Consider the following 22,254-nt stretch of genomic DNA (forward strand, 5'->3'; position numbering starts at 1 on the left):
TACATGTAAACACGACAAGCATACAGGCTCTGTTATAATCGCTGAAATAACGCGATAGCCAGCGATTAAGTAATCGAACCTCACAAATAGTGCTTTATGTTTGCTAATGATTGACGTGATTTCTTATTGAATAGATCAGGCTTTTTGGCGTAACGGACATGGTTAAACTAAGATAATCAGCTCATTGGTTCATTCGAACTGAGAAAGCATAACATTAACACCTAAGACATCGCCCACCTTTCCAACTACATTAAGTATTTTTCGTTCAGAGTGATCTGAGCATTTGCGACAACGTTCCTATTACTGCTGCAGCTGTTTTTTTTTTTTTGTTGTTGTTGTTGTTGTTGTTGTTGTTTTTCCTGAGTTAGGATTTGAAAGAAGTCTACGTAAGAGCCGACTGACTACCAAACTAAACGTGTTCACCGAAAATAATGATAACGAAGGTGTTTGTTTGCTTGCAACCTTCCTTTCAAGTACATACAACCTACAGCCTGCAATCTACCTCCTGAACCACTTGATTTTGTACTAAACATTTACACGACATTAGTTACCATGTGCCGCTAATTTAAAATTTCTTACTCAAATTATACTTCTAGCATAAAATATATCACGAATATGGGTTTCCTAACAAAGCACAAAAAACTGCGGAACCCTTGATATTCTTTGTTACCGATGTAATACACATTTCTACATTAACAAAGTAACTTGCTATTTTGCAGCTAAATATTTGGTCTTAGGCTATCAACAGCGGGAGAGTTCACAGGCACTCCGATAAAAAAATGTTAGCTGAAACATATGTTCTTTTAAAAGCCGTGTTTTCTTAATTGCAAGGCGTGGAAAATGACTGAATATATATATTTTTTTTGTTTTAGGGACCGTTCATTTTTTATGAGGGAGGGGGTGCTGGTGGGATTTGGGAAGCACCATTTAAAAATCGCATGACCCCCCCTCAGCTTACCAATTTTTTCACATGGCCCCCTCTTATAGCGGTCATTTTTTGGGATGACCCCCTCCTCCCCCCAAAAAAAAAAATTGAACAAACAATATTTAGATTTCAACTTTTTTAATATTTCTCTATTATCCCCCTACTTCACGTTATTGTGCTCACTATGACGACAATATTTACAATCCCTATACTACAGAGAGCTGTTTAAAAAACAAATCAAAAGAAAGAGAAGTCAATTTCGAATCTCCTACTTATGGCTCGCCCTGAGCGTGTGGCATTTGGCCTCTCATTGGCATCTTCCTCATCTGAATTGATGAGTGCAAGAATGACGTCACTTGAGTCATCTTCTCCCCCAGAGTCAATGGCATCATTGTCATTCTCATCATTGTCACTTTCATCCGTTTCACTGCTGTCAGCACTTGTCCTGTTGTCATTTTGTGTCAATGTCCTGGCATTTCTCAGTGTTGGTTGGCCAGCTCTGAGAGGACTCTTCTGCTACAAGCGTGAATGTCGTACAATTGCCTTTACTTTCTCACTCTTGCTGCTTTTCAAATGCTGCTTCAGCCGGTGGTGGTTCAAGTACTTGTTTAGTTCTGAAACACGTAGCTTTTTAAGCTTGGTTAGATCTTCGCACAACTCAGTCCAAGGATAATCCTCATATGATTTATCTTTTGCGTCCCTACTTAACTTTGCCTTTTCTTCTGCTCTCTTTTTCCTTTTAAATTCCAGCACTTCAAGATGCTGAAGATAATCCACCACAAACTTTTATTTGACAATAAACTTATCTGCAAATAGAGCAACGCACTCTGGGTCAGATAAAACCAGCCTACCACTTCCATGCTCTTTCTTCGCTTGGACCCTTGGCTGCAAGTCATCTGGATCACGCCCGTCTTTTGGGGTCTTCTGGTAGGAGAGGTAGTGGTATTCCGGTAGGCAGGAATGATCAGGAACTGGTTTAGGGTATCTTTCTATGGGTGGTCCTGTCCATTCACAACAAAAAGAACAAATTTCTCCTTCCTTTTCTTGACAGGACAACTTTAGAAACTCCCTGTAGTTCTCCCCCTCCTCATAGTGCTCATTCATAAACTTCTCAATCTTACGGAAGTAACAGTGGCCTGGAACAGAGTCTTTCCTTGCTCCTGCATTGTGATACTGAACCAAGTACGAAGTGTTGTGAAAAAACTGGAAATCTGTTGATGTGTTGTGTGAAACACATTGTTACATTTAATTTACAGATGTCTTTATTTGGAAGGTTTTTACCTCTACTCAGTGATAGGCATGTATAAATGTTGCCCTTTGCAGGTAAAACAAAAAGCTACACAGTATGAGTGTTCTCAAATCTTGCAAATAGTGGATTACTTTTTATAAATTTTAGCATACTTGTTGCGGTTTAAATTTATCTATGGTTTAAAATTTCTTAATTTTCAATGTCTCAAGTTCATTGTCATAATTCAGAACAAAGAGAAATGAAAATCCAATTGGTTTGAAAATTTTAGCCAAAACTAAATTTAAACCACAACATACCCATGAAGGGCTTTTCCAATCGGGAAAAGAGCGCATTACTACATGAGAATCATGAAAGAGGCTCATTCCAAAATGCGCAATAATGGCGAAAGCGACGAGTCCTGTAAGAAAAGGTTTACAGCTGAACGATCCAGGCAGTTTGACATCTTACAAGCAAAAGCAGCAATCTTTCTAAGTGCGGATGGCTGTTCAGAAAGGGCGAGTGAGTTTTCCATGCCAGGGTACCAAATGAAGCCCAGTGATGGAAGAAAACTGAACTTCTCCATCAAAGAGCACAGAGCAATGGTGGAAAAGTTGAGTGTCATATTGAAAGATGTAAAGGAACACGATTCCACATTCTTTCAGTCCAATGGGCTTGCTTTAAAGCAGGGCGAAGAATTTGCCCTCAGTTTTAATGTAAAACAGATCAAATGTATAGAAGCTAAGTTGACGAAGGTCACGCAGGACATGGAAGCACTAGAAAATAAGAAGAGCAATTATAACAGCATATTCAAGAGCATACTCAAACAGCACATCAACAAAAGGAGAAGGAAAAAAGAAAACCGCAGAAAGTCAAATGAAAGAAAGAGGAAGCGTACTGAAAACAACGTCCAATGAGTTTATGGAATCTGTGTTGGAAATCCGCTAGGAAATGATTTTCCACAATGCCTTGTGTACCCTCCTAGAACGGCCGTCCCGGAAGAGTGTATTAAAGTTGAGGATGTTGCCACGTCGTTATTTAGAGGAGATGGGCCATACATCGCACAGCTCTTGGAAGGAAATTATTTCACCAATGCTGCAAGAAGCAGAATCACCACAAACCTTGAGCAGGAAGTCAGAGATTATATTTACACCTTCATGTACCCTGAAGAGTACACTCTGACGGAAAGCATTGCTGCTTCTTGCAGCATTGGTGAAAGAGACTCCCATAGCAGCACAAGCGGCGACGAAGAACTCGACGACAGCGAAGATGAAAATGAGTGCCAGTGAAAGTTGCATTCGAAAATAACAGTGTTAAATAACTCTTTTCAGTAGCTACAAATGCTTTTGTCGCCAAACGTTTTTTTAAAGCAGAAGGAAAGTTTGTAATAAATTTGTATCCTGCCTTCTATATTTATTCTATAGCAATTTTTTTTGATATTCAAACATTATGCCATTTTAAAGTTTTACTAAAATATTTCACATGACCCCCCCCCCTTTTTCCCTTATTTTTTTGGGATGGCCCCCCCTCGAAAGCCATTTTTTTTCGCATGCCCCCCCCCCCAAATCCCACCAGCCTCCCCCCCCCCACCTTATAAAAAATGAACGGTCCCTTAGGTGATATATCTCCGTTAAAACGCTTTGACATATTTGTTATGTCCTGAATAAGTTGGGGAAAACATTTTTTTTAATTACGCGATTCCAACTTAATGTTTTGTAAATTTTTAGGCAATAGTCAGTTAGCAATTCTGACATGTGCAGACATGTATTGAAACTATTCCAAAAAATTTACATGATTCTGATGGGTCATATGGAAACCAATGCTAAAACTAGAGTTGTGACCTAAGGACGCCCGAAGTAGGAGGCTAACCACAAGGTGTTAATAATCTTCATTACTCCGTTGTCATCTCCCTGTCTTACAACAAACCTCACCTTCATATAAATCAATATTACAACCGACTACTTAATAGAAATGCCCACAGTTTTAACCAGAGAAAAATTTCTTAACAGTGAGTGAAAGAGAGCTTTAGGATTGCCTGCCGTGAACCTTTGGTGCATTTTGCCTGAGAAAGGCCCAAAACATATTTATGCCCGAAAATATAAACTGTATTACTATTATTATCACTATGAAGGGCATTGAGAAAATAAAAAGTGAAAAGAAGTACAACAAAACAATTTGAACAATCACGCGAGCGATTACAAGTTGAACTGCTTCTATTTACCCTCAATAAAAATACACAATATATCAAGCTAAGCTGACTATAAATTGCAAAGTCTTGCCATTTGAGTTTTCTACAATTGTAAAAGACGTGAAAGGAAAGTTCTATAAGCCTTAAAAAGTGTTGAAATTAATTGCACAATTACTAAACTGTCAGCGGGCTAAAATACATTTTAGCCCGCAAAATTCTCCATTTTAGACCGCAAAATGCGCCACAATGCCCGACAAAGTCATAATAAGAAAACAATATAACAATATTATAACCGCGTTCTATTCAACTTTGTTCTGCAACTTCATTTCAAAGTCTCAACAACATGTAAATTCGTCCAATCTTTAATAAGAGTTCCGTATTTAACTCGAGCCGTTTATTACAGTATCACCACAACCTAGAAGAAGGGCAGGAGTGAAGTCAAATTACCTCAGAAGAAAGGCAAAACATGGCAAAAATGGCTGCCAAGTTGATTACGTACTTAGCCTGCACTCTTCTCGTGCTGGTACCATTTGTATCCAAATCTGATGCTTTTGGAAACGGACCTAGTGTTACTTGCCCGAAAGGGAAGGAATGGTGCTTTGAAAAAACGGAGTTAATGGTGAGAACCTATAAATAGTTTTTCTTTCTTTTTTGTTTTTCACATTTCGCTCAATACTGAGAGCTGCCATTTTGTACAGTTTTTCAATTTGATTTTTTGACCGCTTTCCTCAAAGCTAGAGAGCGAAAACAATATCAATTGCTTTCCTATATTTCGCACCCTTTTCCCCTTGTAGGACAGAGACGACAATGCTCTTCGAGCCAAGCGCCGATTGTGTGATGCTGCTGAACGTATGGGCTGTAGAACTGAACGCTGAGTGACGCTAAGGACGAATAAAAGCTTATTAAAACACCAGCAGTCTTGGCCATGATGAAAAGATACCGAAATAATAAATTTGAATGAAGTCACAAATGACATTGTTAAGCATATATAGTGCATGACATGTAAATTAAAATTGAAAGTTTAAAAATTACGTAGCTATGGTCTTGCTTTTTTAGGGTAAAATAAGCAGTTTATAAATGAAATTCCCTAAAGTGCTGAACATTCCTATTAATTCAGGCAACCAGTGAATTTAAATAAAGATCGATCCTACTGGGCTAAGAACAAAGAGACATTAATGCAAGCACTGTAGGAGGAAACTTTTTGGGGGGTGTATACACGAAATTCAAGATGATAATTTTTCCAGAGATTTATGCATTGTGGGCGGGGTCAGTCATGTCCCATGTTAAGCTACATACGCAGTGTATCATGACCGTTCCAGGAGGTTTAAGCAAAAGCCACCTTTTCTCAAAAGCAACTTTTTAGTTGTCACAGTTGAGCCTCGGTATTATTTTATCGAACCACACTTCCGAGGCAGCGCCCATCTTCATTTTCTGTCAACATCTCGCGTTCCTCTGTAATATGAATCAATGAAAAAGAAAAAAAAAATGGAAGCCTAGTATATTTTTATAACGTCAACATAAACGTCGTCGGAAACTATTTCCCAAGGGTACGTCTTAATCGTTTATCTTAAATAAATCTAGGAAATTTTTAAGAGTCTGTACGTGTTCATCAGCATGGCGTTATTAAGGTAAAACATTTCGAACCTCTTTCTCGTTTTTGGACATTTATTTTAATCATTTAATTAATTATTTTTATTTTTATAATTATTTTTTCCGAAAAGCTTTTTAGAAATGTTAAACTGCACCAAATTTGCTCTATGGAAAGGAGGAAACAGTGAATGTTTGAGTCACGAACGTTAACCCATTAAGCCTTAAGCGCGGTGAAAGCCACGCAAATAGTAGTCCATTGTCCTAGTAACACCTTTTGCGTCACCATTATCAAGATAAGAGATACTTCAAATAAACAGCTAATACAGCAGGAAAAGCTATATGCAAAACAGGCGTTAATGGGTACACCGGGATGAACTTGGCCAGGCGATGAGCCTTCGAATCTGTCGTCTGAGGATAGAAGGAAAAGTTGATCGTTCCCAAAAAAATGGGGAAACACCTAATTTTTTTCAGACAGGGTGCAAGAGGTTTCCCTAAGTTTAGATTGGGCTAAAATGGGTCTTAGAACCCCAGGCATGCAATCGTTTTATATCAATTATAGGCGGACAACTGAAACTGCCTGATAAAATGATTGTGTGGGCTTTTGAATTCCACGTATCAACCTTTACGCTCCTTCCATATGATTCATTTTCTTTCCATCCTTTCTTGTTTTTGGAAGGGAAATAGATTTGCTGATAGATTCGAGTGAATGAAAATCAATATGAAAAATAACTTGTAACTGTTCTCTAACGAATAAAAATGATGTTACAATAAAGCAAAAACCCTTGCTTTGAGGCAATAATAAAGAGACAATCAAAACACACATTTCTTTATACTTTGGTACGCGGCTTTTCCTCAGGGAAGTTAAACATTATAATTCAGAACTAACATGCAGACTCGGCTTCATTTCGGCGTTGTTCTAGAAAGCTTTATAGCTAAAATGAGCTTGTCATTAAATAGCTAATTTAAGTATTTTGTCGGAGAAAAGCCATTAAACATAGCTTAGTCCACCTGTTTTCCTAAGTCAGTTAAACGAAAATTATTGTTAATTGTTGAAGCATCATTGGCACTAATTAGAAATAATGCATGTGTAGGTAATGTAATCCACAACGGGCCATGCAAGTTTAACCATAACCTAACAGACTGTCATTCTAATTACTCCAATGCGTATAATGAGGGTGCAGTGAAGTTTACAATCGAAGCTGAATTAAACAAAAATTACTATTAATCGCTGAAGCAACAACAATAATAAGGAATAATGCATTTTTAGTTTTCGTTCTCTGCAACGGACAATGAAAATTAACCATAAGTTCACATACTGTCACATTACAGAAATTACTCCGATTCATATAAAGCGCGTACTGCTGTAATAGTTGTAAATTTTTTAGGTAGGTGTCCACAATTAGTAGAGGGAACGCTTCCCCTCAGCTTAACATTTTAGACACGGTAATAAAGTTTATTATTATTTATTATTATTATTGTTATTATTATTACTGTAAAGTTTAGAATGGAACTATAATTTTCATCGGCCTGATTTATTTTTGGCGTAGAACTTAACACATCTGTTTTGTCAATTTCTTATAGCGCCGAGACTATTTCACAAAACTGAATTAAAAGAAAGAAAGAAAATGGGTGCATTGTGATGATAGGAAAATATACCAAATGTTCATGACAGGCAATCTTAAAACCCTCCGGAATGATTCACGGCCGCCGCCATAAAACATGTACTATGCAAGCAAGTGAATACTTATTTGCGAGAATAAGCAACTAAATAACAAAGGGTAAAATAGTACTTATTATCGCCGGTCAAGTGCAAAGGAATTAACGTGCAATGCACGCTTTGCTTGCGTATCCACAACATCTAACGTCTCCACAACGTGTCCCATTCCCAGCAACACAAACGTTTTAATGTTAGTGTGCAAACGGCTAAAGACAGAAAGCCTAAAGTTTAATGAATGTTTCTGGTTTGCCGTAATCTCTAGCAAGTAGGAAGCTGGAATCCCCTCTCAATTTCTCCGCGTTATCTATTTTATGCTATACTTATCTTATATACATTGAAAAATGAACAAAAGGACTTCTTATAACATAAGATTGCAAGTTTCAACTTTATTTTACTTTTCCTGCATTGTAAACTCTGAATGAAGGACAGCTTTATTAAAGTACTGTATTCAGGTTACACATTGTTCGATTTTCCTCCTTTTTTCAGGAAGTAAAAGCAGAAGTTCACTGAGTTCAACAGCCCAAAAGTGCAGCGACATCACACAGCATGCGTCTTGTAGCAGTGCCATCTTCTCTTCTCCACCTCTGTTGATTGTTTTCAGTCTGCCAGCAACGTTATTGAGAGGTTAAGCATAATTATTTATATTACAAATACATTTCACATATACCTCTCAATAAATATTCTTAGATAGAAAATTAAGTTTTTGTCGTGTGAAGAACTAAAGAAGAACTAAAAGGAAAGGCTGACAATTGAAATCTAATTGCACCATGATACCACTTGCTTATTTTATCATTGTCCCACATTTTGCAATAATCGCTCTTTAACAATATTAAAGAGAGGTCTTCAACTATGTTCCACAACTTTAATTTCAAAGAATCAGCTTCATGTAAATACGTCCAATCGTTAATGGTGGTTGGATATTTAACCCGAGTCATTTGGCACAGTATCATCACAATCTAAAACTAAGGCAGAAGTGAAGTTAAATCGAAGTAGAAGAAGGTAGTAGAAGCAGAAAAATATCGCTCGAACGAAATGGCAACCAAATCGTTTACCTTATTAGCTTGCGTTCTTCTCGTCCTGGTGCTATTCGTAACCAAGTCTGATGCTATTGGGAACGGACCTCCAAGAAGTTGCCCAAAAGGGTCGGCGTGGTGTTATAACGGGAACATCAGGACGGTAACAACCTATAGATAATGTTTCTTTTTGCAATGTGATGACAAAATACTGAAACAGTTGAACGAAACGTGTAATTTTACATCGCTTTTCTATATGATTAACAGGCAGCTTTTCTTACAACCACTGATTAATATTTAGCCCTTTCCAAACAGCAAATGTTTGGTGACACCGTACTGGTCTACATGTATGGTGTCAAACATGTTTGATCACCGTCCAAACGAACAAAATGTTTTACAATGTTTGATAAAATGTTTGTCGTCGTTAAAACTTTACCACACAAGATCAAACGCGATCAAACATGGTCAATCACGGTTTCCAAACGACAAAATGTTTGGTAACCGAACGATATTTGATCGTGTATTATGTCAGTTTTATCGCCAAACATTTCCCATTGTGGCTGTTGATATCAAATCGTTTTCAATTTATGTTTTTTTTTTTTACATTTTTTTTCCCTTTAAGGTCAGAGAGGACAATGCCCTTCGAGCCAAACGCCAGTTGTGTGACGCTGCTGCACTCATGGGTTGTAGAATTGAACACTAACTGACGCTAATATAAGTGCAAACAAAAAGTTAAACAACCAGCAGTCTTGAAAATTACGGAAATTGAAGAAATATGGAAGATGAAAGAAGACATGACTGACATTATTCAAAATATGTAGTACAAGATCGTTAACAGTGCGAATTAAAATGAATAAAATTATGTTCCTATATTTTTGTTTTAAGACCACGATAGATATAACGAGTTTATACTGAAAAGTTACTCCGTAGAGCATATATTTAAGCATGCATCAATTCAAGCAGCCTACAATTTTTATTCCGCAATTTTATAGTGTAGTGGTGATCGAATGTTGAAGACAGCTTGATCCAGGATTTCTTCTTTATCACTATAAACCTGCTTAAAGAAATTTCATCGCCTCCACCAAAAAGAACTAAAACCCTACATGAAGGTTTCAAATCCTGGTTTGAGGACACCCAAGAGAGTGATTTTTAGCAAAGCTGTATACAGCTTTGTTCCACAACACTCACTCCGTGAAAATGTCACCGGCTCTCAATTCGTTAAAACATTATTGGTAGCTAGCCATTTAGTCGAGGCGTTTCTAGAACAACCCGGCCATCAAATAAAAATTAGTTGGTACACGCGCAAAAAGCGTTGTCCTCTGGCTTGACCCGTCATGGAGAAATATAAATTAATGCAATTCAATAGCTTTCATTAGGGTAGTCATCCTGGAGTAAGAGTAACTATACCATGCTCCACAAATATGACAAGCGTACGCGTATTTTTAGGGCGTTTTTTAATTTTTATTTTATTTGAATTTTTTTATTTGGGGGAACGTGTTTAATAAAACAATTGCACCACTCGCGCTCGTTGCATATGAGATGATTATAACCAACTCGGTACCACGCGCCTCGTTGCTAATCTATCATGGCATATCCAACGCTTGCTCGTGAAAAATTTTTATGTATTACATTTTATAACTTTCTTGAACTGCACCAAATTTACCCTAAGCAAGGGAGAGAGCTGTGAACATTCAGAGTTCCCAAAATGCCAACCCTTTAACTCTCAAGCGCTCTAAAGGGCTTCTTTCTTTCCAACTTGGTATCCATCCCTAAAGAATATTAAGGCGATTGCTCAACCTCGTTCCTCTATCATGATTGAATCTCGAGAGTCACGTTCAATAATCAATGTTCTAACATGGCTGGCTCCGAGGCTTTCATGAGAAAATTACAAATTTGTTAAGTTTCTGTTGTCCCTCGATTCCCAAAAGAGGCTTGAATGCAAAGAAAACACCGCCAAATATAGAAGTAAGTCCTGAAAGCCTCGGAGCCATATGTTAAAACACCTGAATTGTAAGCGAGCAACGCTTGATGTTTTATCAAGGCCCAATAAGGGACAATAAGTTTATGTCTGTAGATGCTGCTCAGTTTCGCTTGTGTAAAAATCTAGCAAATTGTCTGTTGTCGATGAATAAGAGCGCCGCCGATGTGTTTTGTACAGTCAGTAAAACATGACAAATTGGACTCCCACACTTTCTGTCAAAACGTACATCGAACTCAGATAATATCTCTAGTTTTTAAATATGTTTAAGGTTGATAAATGTTTGAGAACATATTAAAAGCCTAGCTGAAAATATGTGAATACAACAGAAATAATCAGCAAAGTTACGATGACGCTTTCTTTAATCAACTCGAACAACGATTTCGATTTTGTTGGCTTAGTTATCAAAACTCCTTGTCTATCTTATTTTCGCAGTGTAAAATTTCACTGTGTTAAAGAAGCACACATGATGTTAGTAGCCTTTTGGCGTTGGTAAAAATTGTTGCAGCATCTCAGCACAAAAGACAAAGAAGGAAATCTTTGTCAAGGTTTGTTGGCAATCGAAAATACCGACTCGGACTTGAAAGTGCACGCGCTGCACTATGCAAATGCAGCGCGAAATTGAAGTCTTGTTTTCGACCCTGAAAAACTCACCTTTTCCATCAGCTCAGAGCATAAACCTATATGTAAGAGCCCTGGATCTTATTCATTGCCTTATTCCCTGCCATCGCTGTGAAAAATCAGCAAGAGAATCTCGCAACTCTCACCATTTGATCACGGAACGTGACAACATCCACGCGAGAGCCCCCAACATGTGCGTGGATCCGCGCGGATATATGACGTCAGGATGGCACAATTTGTTCTAAAAATAGAAAAATTGTCTCATATCATAGGTGCGCGCGGATCATAAGACTTACGGTCTCCGTCCCCGATTATGGCTCCTGGTTAAAGTAATGATATCTCGAAGGTGACCCATTCTCTCGAAGGGGACAGGGATGTTTGGTTTTCATGCTTAAAAGAAGTTATTGAACGTTTGATTCCATTTTCTGGAGACAACTCTCAAAGATGGCTATCTATTACGTTTACTTGGGGTAAAGATTAATTCGAGGAAACAGAAGTTTGTTGCTAGGAACCTTAAAACACAGATAAGATCACTTCATTAAAGGCCAATCCACGTATATTTGAATGAAATACGTTCTCAACAAATATAAGTTTTACTTTTCACACTAAAAGTCTGATTACATCCAATATCTTTTTTATTAATGAGCTTCAAGGGGCATTCCTTGCCATTATAGAATGTACAACTGGAGTCTACTCTTGGGTCTCACATCCGTAACTATCAGGATCTTGACAAATTCGTCCAGGCGTCAAAGGCTCCACTGTGGGCTCGATATAAACTCGTGTCTCCTGAAATAAATTTTAAAATACGAAATGTTCATTATTTGGTTATGGGTAGTTGACGAATGGTTTTGTTATCTGTAGGAATCTAAATAGAAGAAATGTCGTATCGTTTTTATTATTATTAATTTGTGGAGGTTCCACGAAGAATCATGAACGAGGAACGAGATGGGGATTTGGAGAAAATGTTAGGCAAGTAAACTGCACCATTATCTAAATGCCCATTGTTTAAACTGATGAGAAAAACCTCAACGACAAGATTAAAAGCAAAGAGAAAATAGAATGGGAATACAGTTCACTTGGCACAGACCAGTTTTAAAAGACAACTATATATGAAACACTTTGATGCGACGCGTTGCTTTACTTTTAATTCTTCTGGTAGTTTCCTTCTTTGACCGTATGGACTAGCAAAGATCAAAGAATCAGTCGACATGAAATATAAAAGAATGGTCACTCGGAAAAAATAGCAAAGAATTGTGAATAGTCGGTAATGTTACCAGATTCTTCGAAACGGGAACAACGTCAATAGCGTTTTTTTGCGTTTTATATCAGCCTGCACATCTCAGTTATTAAAAATTTAATGACTTGTACTCAGTTTTCAGTGGCAGTCATTACTGTTTAGCAATGGACCTTTTCCTTGTTGTCTTATGACAGACAAAGCTAAAGAACTCTGGCGATGAAACCCAAAGACCGCCGTAGAAAGTTATTGGTGGCAATGATATAAGAGGTGCTCAAAGGGGACAGCGTTGCGACTTAGATTGAAAATGGCTGTAGCGTTTTAAATTGGAAACGAAGAAGCGCAACCTCTCTTCCTTGGAATGATCAAAACGTTTCAGCCATTTTGATTATAAAGTCGATCATTAAAATCGTTCTTAACCACGGTATAGACGCTCGTTACCTCTACGTTTTTGAAAGTTCTCTTTCCTCTTCGTCGTCTGAGTGGCCATGTGCTATGTACTGCGTCGGTACTAACAATGCACTGCTGGTAGACAATGAAACTAAGCAGTAGCAGAGTAGTTATAAATTTTCTTAGCATGGTTACGTTGCGGTCTTGTCCTAAAGTGAAGGACGCGGTGTATCCGTCCCATTATAATGGCTCACATGACGCCCCCCAAAAACTGCATCGTGTTACCGAATGCTTTCTCAAACAATTACTAATGGGATGAAAGTTAAGTATTTGCTCAAGTCAGGAGGCACCCGTCAGATGAAATTTTCGTCATAAAACGTCTTGAGCTGTTTTGCTGCTAGTTGTGACGCATAGAAGTGGTGACATAAACCTTCCTGCCTTTTGCATGTGTTGACAAAGACTTCCCTCAGTGATTCTAAAAAGTCATTTTTAATTCATTTCAAAGTTTACTAAGTGCATTAAAGCAAAACGAACTTTTAAGCCATTGTTCGCGTTTCTTTATTTAATGGTCTGTTGAGTGTGGGCAAACGAAGAGATACTATGGCACTATTATTTTCCATAATTGTTCTTTTTTTATATAGATTTTCATTGTTCCGAAAATAGGTATTTTTTCGTCAAAAAGACAACAAAATTCAAAAACAAACAAAAAAGAAGAATGATATTCGTGTTTGAAGGCCGCAGCTAGTTAAAAATCCCAAAAAAGGTTGATTAATGAAAAGAAAACAGGATGTATTGTGTTAAAACAAGTAAGTGCAACAAAATCGATACTAATCAAGCATAAAGGGAACACTTCGAAACTGAAAATACAGTATTTAGATATTGCTCCGTTAATAAAGGTGTTTTACAAGTTTTCTTTCTTTTTTACTTTTTTCATATATCCTAAGAAGTCATGAAAACTCTGCTCTAGTTTTGTGTCAAAGGCGTTGATATTCTCGAAATAAATATAATAACCAATTGATATGTAGGTAGGACAAAGTGAAGGACTCAAGTTGTCACTGAGCAAACATCAGAAAATAGAACCCTCTTTTGTCTGCCAGCAAGATATCCTTTGCTTTTAAACTTCATCAACTAAAAAAGTGTTATTGCATAATAAGTGAAATTCAATTTACGGCCTCTAAGTGCTTCGTAAAACATATTGAGAGGGTTATTGTAAAAAGCCGCCGATGTTATAAATTATTGTCTTCCTTGGAATGGTAAAATCTTTTTGTCGTCCCAAACGAAAAGATGACACAAAGAAAGAAAAAGTGAACAAGAAAAGCAAAATATATATCAAAAACAACATGGATTTCGAAGGATAACAAAACTTCTGTGTAAGCCGAAGAAACCCTGGATCATATCGATGTCAATGTTACTCAGTTAAGAAGTAAAAATTTTCTTAAGTGCTGACCTTTGGTTTTGGTATGGAAGCGCTTCCATGTTTCTTTCCTACTCATCTATTAATAGTAGCATCTATTTCCTACCCCGGAAGGGATAAAAGAAGCCGTTTCTATTTCCGGAGATAAGAGTACTTAGGAAAATGCCTGTTTAAAACTCAGTCCTTTTAGTCCCATTAATTCTTCCGTCTTAAATAGAGGAATAATTCTGAAAATGCTCAAAAGCCATAAAATGCATTGAGTAGTCTGTGCGCTTTGAGCTGTTGTATTATGTTACCTGGTGACTAATTTAATCTGTGGCTATCATACTGAGTGAGGCAGCAGGTGCCGTACATTTTAGCGCGAAAAGTGATTTTATTACTCATTCTTCGAATATTTTTTCTTCGACATATCAGTTTTTTTTGATTTTAAGATGTAATTTCGCAACAGTTGCAGTGTTCACAAAACATCCCGCAGCCAGGTTCACTCAATCTTCGCCGTGATTGGGGACAATAAATGCTTTAGTGTGTAGACCATGCAATGAAGTGACCATCAGTCTGGCCCACTTTAAATGCTGCCACATATGTCTTAAGTATTTCATCCCTGTTTCTCTCTAAACAGGAGTCACGTCTTCATAAGAGAGTCATAAGTCTTACTGTTCCGAACAAGGTCGACCCTCTGCGTGCAGAAGTTAGTTTTGTCGCAGTTTGTATATTTATATAAGTTTTCAGTCGTCACACTACAGTTGCATGTCCTAAGAATATGGACGGTTCAACGGAGGACATTATGAGCCATAGTTGCGTTGCAGTTAAGCGAGGAGAAATACAACCCATTGTTTCCCGTGGGGACAGTTTTTAAGTGCTGTGTTATACCTCCCAACTCAAAAATAGAACAAGCTACGAAAACATTACTGGTTGACGCAGGCTGGCAAACAAATTTGCCGCATTTTCAAGGTGAACGACGAGATCAAGTGCGATTCGCAAGCTCAAGTCGTTGTTTCCCTTTGCTTTAGTTTGAGTCTTGAGCCATGACACGTGACGTGGGCTCTTCCAGCCGGTAAACGTATTTGAGTTGGGAGCTGTTACAAAGTCATTTGATTTAGCTGAGTGTCGTGATTTTACAGAAAAGCTCTTCAGATATCGACGGTCCGGTACACCTGTAGAGTGAACCTTTTGGAAACTCGTTTTGAAAACAATATTGGAAAGAGACGTTATATATATACTACTCTCTGTGAATTCGTTAAAGTCAGATTTTAGTGGGGGTAAATCACCTACAGATCAAACATGGAATTTAATATCAGTTCATTTTTGTACTACGTATTCGAACCAAGCAAATTAGGAATCGCCTGGCATCAACAAGAAGAATGAAAGGAATATGTGGCAGGCAAAGCTTTTCTCCCCATCTTATGTCAAACTGGAGGTTTTCTGTTTCTGGTTATTTCCTTTATAATGGCATGAACGTTTGATGATTTAATTCTAGGTATAGAAAAATGGGCCTTAGTAACTTTGCATATGATTGAAAACATGCTGCCATAATATTTTGTTTTCAAACGGGAATTTCAGCTTGATGCTTAGTGTAGTTGCTAAAGCTGACAGGGAAAGAGTTCCTTTGTTTCATTGACTTGTAAATCTGAATAACATAAACATGCTTTGTAAACAAATTCCACAATCCGTTTCATTACTGGCATTTTAATACATTCTATTTTATTTTTCCTAAGTGAGTAACATTATCAGAATCATTTTTAAGTTCATTGAACTATGTCCGCTTCATGGCGTCTCTGTTTCTTTGGGGAGGAAGATCTTTTACTCTTTGACGACGTTATTAACAGTCTCGAATTCCTTCCTTTTCTTTCTCGACTTTGGAAGAGCTTCAGCGGGAGGCAGCGAGGGTGGAAGTTGAGAAGGCGAGGGTGGAAGGGGAGGCAGCGAGGGTAGATTTGAAGGCAGCGAGGGCGGAATTGGAGAATCTGATGGAAGTGATGTAGGATTGATAGGAGCTTTTCCTTCTAGACCTGGAGCTATGTGGCCTTTGCAGAGAATAGCCCGATAGCTGTCACATTGTCGCTGTAAAAAAAAAAAAAAAAAAGAGGAAGAAGTTGGCAAAAGTTAACTAGTTGCACTGCTGAGTCCATCAATTTCAACCACATTCTACAAACAATGCAGATATGCATTTTTGTGTCCATTACAGTTCCTTGGTATTGCTTATCGCCAATGACGTGAGAAACAATAAACTATGCTTATACCTAGACATATTGCTAAAACCTACTAACTAACAAAGCGTGGTTTCTTCAAAATAAAACCCATTAAGAGACCAAATGATACGACATTATGCATCACTATGCAGACCAAAGTGTTCTTACATAAAACATGACAGTTACCTTTTGAAACTGTATAATAATACAAAACATGAGGAAGCATAAAGTAATACGCGGATCGAATAAATTAGATAAGATTAAAATAAATTAAGTTGATCTGACTAAAACTTTGGGCTGCCGTCAACAATTCAGTTTTGCGATCTGTTTGTTTTTGTTTTTGTTTTTATTTTGTTTTTATTTTTTCAATAAAGTTGTAGTCTGATTCTCTTCGTTCGAATTCGTTATGTAGCAAATATTCTATTTTATTTTTAGTTTTTTGGTCGTAGTTGTTGCAAAGATAGACAAGAACTGCCTAAATACTGCGGAAATATTACTCTGCATTTGATGTTTACACTCGGGGACAGCTTAAATCGAAGTCGGCAAGTTTTGTTTTATTTTTTTGTTGTTGCTTTTTCTCTTACACCTTTGAGGGTTTTCGATCTTGACGGCACCTTTTATGTGGTCAGTAACGTAATTTAGGTCTTCTCGCAGGTTCCTGGCTCCTCGTACGGCTTAAAACGCCCGTGATAAATGGTTGAAATTTCTTAATCAACGAAAATTATCAATGGTATGCCATGCGTGATGTTGAACGCTGATAGGAGAACGAACTTCATGTTCAAAAATTGACCAAAATAGAGATATTTTCTTAATCCGCCAAATGACCCTCTGCCGTCTGTCCAAGACCACCTGTCTATACCCAGTGGCTTTTTTCCCCCAAAATTCGATTTGTTCGCTATAACCTATCATAGTTATCATAAAAAAAAAAAACTTCATCCAAGCTCGCAGTCGTGTAACGAAAACTCTTCATTTTAAACGTTACATGTACGTTCAATTAAGCACATAATAAAAAGTAACAAGGTTCTAGTTAGCAGTATTCTAGGCTTTTTCTAATAACAGTACTCTAAACGAAAACTGAAGGTTTTTTTCAAAGCTGTGACTAATACACACCTGAAGTGGTGAATTCGGGCCCCACCAACCCCACCTTCGAACTCTGCTGTCATCTTCCCGTGAGCCGCTTCTACAAAGTTTGAGTCGTCTCTCTATAAGTGTTATATAAGCTGAATTCTGGATCACTAGCGATAAAAGAAGAACCAGAACTGTGGCCACTGCAGCAAGGTTTCTATTCATCCTTCCTGGCCTTCCACTATATAACTACAACGAACAGAAATCACTTTGAATTTACTTGTTGTTGTGTTGCGTGGTCACATTGGATGTGGCATGAATTTTTTTTTTTTGGACGGAACAAGTAGCAAGCTGGGGACGTGTGTTAGTGATAGTTATTAGCCATTCAGTGGATGCTGATTTCCGTTGGCATATGAGCTTTTTTAATTAATCTAGCGATTTTTTATTGGCACTCGACTTAAAGCGAGTTTTTCTTATTCACTAGCCTTATGTGGGCGAAGTTTTTTATTGCAAAACTTATGAAATTTTCTTAGTGTTAATCAGATTCTCGAATCTTTCCAAATGTTATATATCACACGTAACGCTTTTTACTTTGTGTAAATATCGATAATCGCATTTTGTGAATGATACATCCACTTACCCTCGAGAAAAATAAATATTTTACATGAGAAAATTAATCCATTCTTTCTATAGTGTCCAAAATCTGATGGATCCACGCATGTCAATGCCAGTGAAACTGATAAAAATGGGAGAGAATAATATGGAAAAGTAGGGAATTTTGTCTTGAAGTATAGATGTACCAAATAAACGTCAACAGTGATCCCTGAAGGTTATTTCTACGTTTCTACGTTGAATGAAGTATAACAACATAAGTTTGCCACTAATTGAACACTTCATTAGGCAGGTTTTGACGTAGATTAAACTATTGACCGTTATTTTTAATTAAGGCAATGCTTTACCTGTATGTTATTGATCTGACAGACTATACTGCTCATATTTTACTCGGTAGTTTAGTAATGTTACGACAGGGTTAATGTCTGCAATACTGAACAGTTTTTAACTCACGATTTTAGTTAACAGTCGCGTCCCGTAATTCCAGTTGAAGACTTGATAAGTCCTACAGTAGCCGGGGCAAATTAAAGTCACAACAACGACGTTCCAGAAAACGAGCGCCTCTTTCTAGTGGTAGCAGTATGCTATTTCTCTCATTCGTTCTAGTAAAAGGCAACACTATGAACTTCAGATTTCAGTTACAAGTGTGATTTGACAGATGTTATGAAGCAAGCTTGCAGAAAATGCAGAAAATCATTTCATAGGGACATGAACCTGATTCAGCATTGCTGAAAAGAAGCTGTGAAACTGACCGCTAAATGGAAGAAAGTAAGTTCAAATAGAACTTAATTTAAAAGCCTTACAACAGTTGCAAAAAAAATTCTTTTCAACAACAAAAAAGGAAGGAAACAGAAAAAAACGCCTTTTTTTTTCTTTTTTTTTCACTATGCGAGCCACAGCAATGTCGGTTAAGTTTCATCCGATCCAATACTGACATATTGAGCCAGGAATGGAGATTTCTTATTGGTTGATGGCCCTGTCAGCCTAGCCTGTTGTGTTTACTCGCTTTTAGGTTAAACATTGTTTACCTTGATTGGCTTGCATTCTAAATTAAAACAAAATGTGGAGCTTCTTTTACTTCTGTCGAAAAATTAACCATATCCTCTTTCGGTTAAAGTAGTCATGTGTAGTTTGTTTAATTTCCATTTTCGTATCACAATCACTCGATTTCAAGGAAAACTGTGTGAAAAATAATGAATATATTAACTATAACTTTGATGTAAAAATATTGCGAATTTTTCACCTACTTTTTTGCAGTTTAACAAGGCGAAGACAAAAACCTTAAAAATTCGCGCCTCAACCGATGGCCTTCTCATTAGTTATGAGATGATTACCACCGGAGCCCTGTTAAACCTTTCAATGGAAGAAAAGTCCGAAAATTGTTATACATCCTAATAAAATTTACCTCTAAATTCAGTGTTACTCTACAATTAACAAACAGAATTGTAAGTTCTGGTCGCACTAATTTTAAAAAGGGTGGAACTCGAAAAACTAAAATTTACCTGTAGGGTCCTTTTTTTTTTATTTCGGTGTTCATTACTCAGCCAGGAAATATGTTAACAGTTTATTTGACTTTAGTGGTTTATTTGCTAATATACATATTCCAATACTCCAACTATGATTTCTTCGTCCACCATCTCTTGGAAAACCAACATCTGTGGGGCAGCGGTCTATTTATTCCAGAAAATCATCAGAGGCCTGTTAAAAAAAAAAGGTGCAAAAATTTAGAGGGAAATGTTCAAGGAAGGATTTAAGTCTATGGTTTCATCCGGTTTAGGGTTCCAAAGAACCGTACGCGAAGATAAAGTCTTCACTTAAACCTGACAACCCATAAAGTCCGAAATAAATGGGTTGTTAGTTTCAGTACCACAATAAAGACAAGCAGTATATCTACTCTACCACCATTTTGGTTATCCTTATCCACTGGAGTGTCACCAAAAAACATTGGGCAATCACACTTAATTTCGTCCTCAGGTTTCGTTTTAAAGTAAATACTTTTTATAGCATTTGTTTTACGCCCATTCAAACAAGATTCTGTTACCTTAATAAAGTATCCCAAAATTTTATTTCTATTCTTCACTGAAGTAAAAGGAAGAAGTTATGTTCTGATTCGTAAATATGGGCTTCCCTTCCTTTGCATGAAGCTAAAGCTTCTAAAAAGTACCTACCTCGCGTTGTTTAGTAACGTCTCAGAAAAAATCTTTGACTAAATCAGTTCTCAAAGACCAGTAACGAGACAACTCAAAAAACCACATATTCTCCCGAGTACAGGGGATTTTATAGCCTGATCAACATGCAGTTGTTAAACTACATGTTAGAAAAATTCGTGAATAAAGAAGAGACTGAACTGAGTCTTATTTTACTTGCGCCAATACAATTCAAAGAAAACTGGGCAAGTGCTCCACGTCTGTAAATTCTCTCCTTATACTGACACAATTACATGCTTACTTAAAAGGCCCAGTAAAGATTATCTTTATCAATGAAAAGGTCCTTTTTACCGGCATTTTTCTCATTTTTAGTCTCTTCTGCTTGTTTGAGAAAGTGTCAGAATTGCCACGTAGTGGTACTCTTTCAGACTGCTTCGCTCTTCTTTCAATGTCGTCTCCTGAGATAGTACCGATGTATGATTCAGCGCTGTCCATGATTGCCAAGAAAATCGTCAAGGTAACGACAAAAAGGCACCACTTCTTGCTATGCATCTTCTCGATTGACTTTCACAAGCCGACTGTGAGAGCCTTCTCTGGTTACGAAAAGAATCAACTTATAATGCTTTCAAACAAACTGAGAAAAACATTTTTTGCAATGTTTACAAACGAAAGTAAACGTTTCCTGAGGCGGGTGACATTGCAAAGCAAAGAAAAAAAAAACTTAAAAAGTGCTAACTAAAGCGAAAAATTTCCACTTGTTCACTCGTCTTTCATTTTGATTCTAAGATCCATAAATCATCACGCCGGAAACCTTTTGCTTGGGCCTTTAAAATGTAGACATAGCTGTTAAAATGATCCATTATCATGTCGATGAAATCTCTTGTGAGCTGCAAAACTAATTCTCTCCAATCGTAAAAACTGTTTGTGTTTACACTCTAAACAAATAATTCCCGACGTTATTTAGACTCCTATCATCTAAATCGCACCAATAAACAACAAAACTACGCCAAATACTTTTATAATAGTGGCTCGATATAACGCGCGCTCGGATTGGTTGAAACAGCGTACCCAAATTAAACGTTCCTTATGTCTCAGGAAAACGAAATAACAAGGAGCTATTTGTTTGCAAAAGTAGTGTTAAAACTGTGCTAACATGACACGTTTTACTAGATTCAGACAAAACGGTAAACACTTAGCGTAATCTTGTGTTTCCCCCTACACATCTTTCGTGCTCTACCATTTTCTTCCTGCTTTGCAACAGAACAGAGCACAGTCAAGGCCTCTTTACTTGTTAAATACAGATAAGAAAAAATGCACTCGAACGTTTTCGGCTGAAGTTTACATGAGACACTTTTCAAATAAGGTAAACTTCGTATATAGTTTTCTTCATTTCTATCTGTCCTCTTTATGGAATTTACGAACAACGCTACATTGTGACATAGCTTATTGCCATATTTATGCTAAAACGGCGTCTTTTTACTCATTAATTTAAATACTTCAATGTTTACTGTTTTCCGCATTTGTTTATTTACGCATTGAAGATCCACAAACGTATACATTGATTTCAGTGAGTTTTATAAGGATAGCTCAGTTGTGACGCCCATGACATGCACTGTAAAAGCACTGAAAGAAGTTTCCTTAAATACATATAACGTAGATGCAGTGTATATAAATATAACGTGAAAGCCTCTTGACTGCTTCCGTCGCCTTTCGATTTATCTTTCTCTGGTCAATGGGCAATACTTCTCTTTAATTTGAATGCAAACTTCATCCTCGAATTTGACCTATCGAGAAATGCAAAAAAAAACAAAAGGATATTGCAAACTAAGCTTTAAAAATTGTGAGACAAACTCATTGGAAAAACAAAATTAAAAAGGGAAGAAGTGTCTCGTATTTTCAAATAATTGTTGTTGGAACCAATGAGGAACGCAAACACAAACAGGGTG

At 37.2% G+C, this 22,254-nt stretch overlaps 1 protein-coding gene and 4 long non-coding RNA genes across 5 annotated transcripts; 2 read left to right on the top strand and 3 right to left on the bottom strand.

Annotated features, from left to right (window-relative positions):
* The first annotated feature begins 4,752 nt into the window (after positions 1–4,752).
* On the top strand, positions 4,753–5,811 carry LOC145498422 (uncharacterized). Its single transcript, XR_014050860.1, has 2 exons — positions 4,753–4,957; positions 5,133–5,811. It is a non-coding gene; the product is annotated as an uncharacterized LOC145498422 (long non-coding RNA).
* A 2,812-nt stretch (positions 5,812–8,623) lies between these two features.
* On the top strand, positions 8,624–9,943 carry LOC145498310 (uncharacterized). Its single transcript, XR_014050847.1, has 2 exons — positions 8,624–8,821; positions 9,281–9,943. It is a non-coding gene; the product is annotated as an uncharacterized LOC145498310 (long non-coding RNA).
* A 720-nt stretch (positions 9,944–10,663) lies between these two features.
* Positions 10,664–13,355, bottom strand: LOC145498224 (uncharacterized). Its single transcript, XR_014050840.1, has 2 exons — positions 12,933–13,355; positions 10,664–12,043 (listed from the first exon to the last, which is right to left on the bottom strand). It is a non-coding gene; the product is annotated as an uncharacterized LOC145498224 (long non-coding RNA).
* A 2,483-nt stretch (positions 13,356–15,838) lies between these two features.
* LOC145497639 (uncharacterized) lies at positions 15,839–18,048 on the bottom strand. The gene is made up of 2 exons (XM_081477461.1): positions 17,595–18,048; positions 15,839–16,356 (listed from the first exon to the last, which is right to left on the bottom strand). Exons 1-2 carry the CDS (start codon positions 17,772–17,774, stop codon positions 16,096–16,098), a joined length of 441 nt encoding a protein of 146 aa, XP_081333587.1. The 5' UTR covers positions 17,775–18,048; the 3' UTR covers positions 15,839–16,095.
* A 1,519-nt stretch (positions 18,049–19,567) lies between these two features.
* LOC145497286 (uncharacterized) lies at positions 19,568–22,028 on the bottom strand. Its single transcript, XR_014050674.1, has 2 exons — positions 20,660–22,028; positions 19,568–19,859 (listed from the first exon to the last, which is right to left on the bottom strand). It is a non-coding gene; the product is annotated as an uncharacterized LOC145497286 (long non-coding RNA).
* Positions 22,029–22,254: the final 226 nt, after the last annotated feature.

This window comes from Orbicella franksi, chromosome 9 (genome assembly GCF_964199315.1).
Source record: "Orbicella franksi chromosome 9, jaOrbFran1.1, whole genome shotgun sequence".
Classification (NCBI taxonomy): domain Eukaryota; kingdom Metazoa; phylum Cnidaria; class Anthozoa; order Scleractinia; family Merulinidae; genus Orbicella; species Orbicella franksi.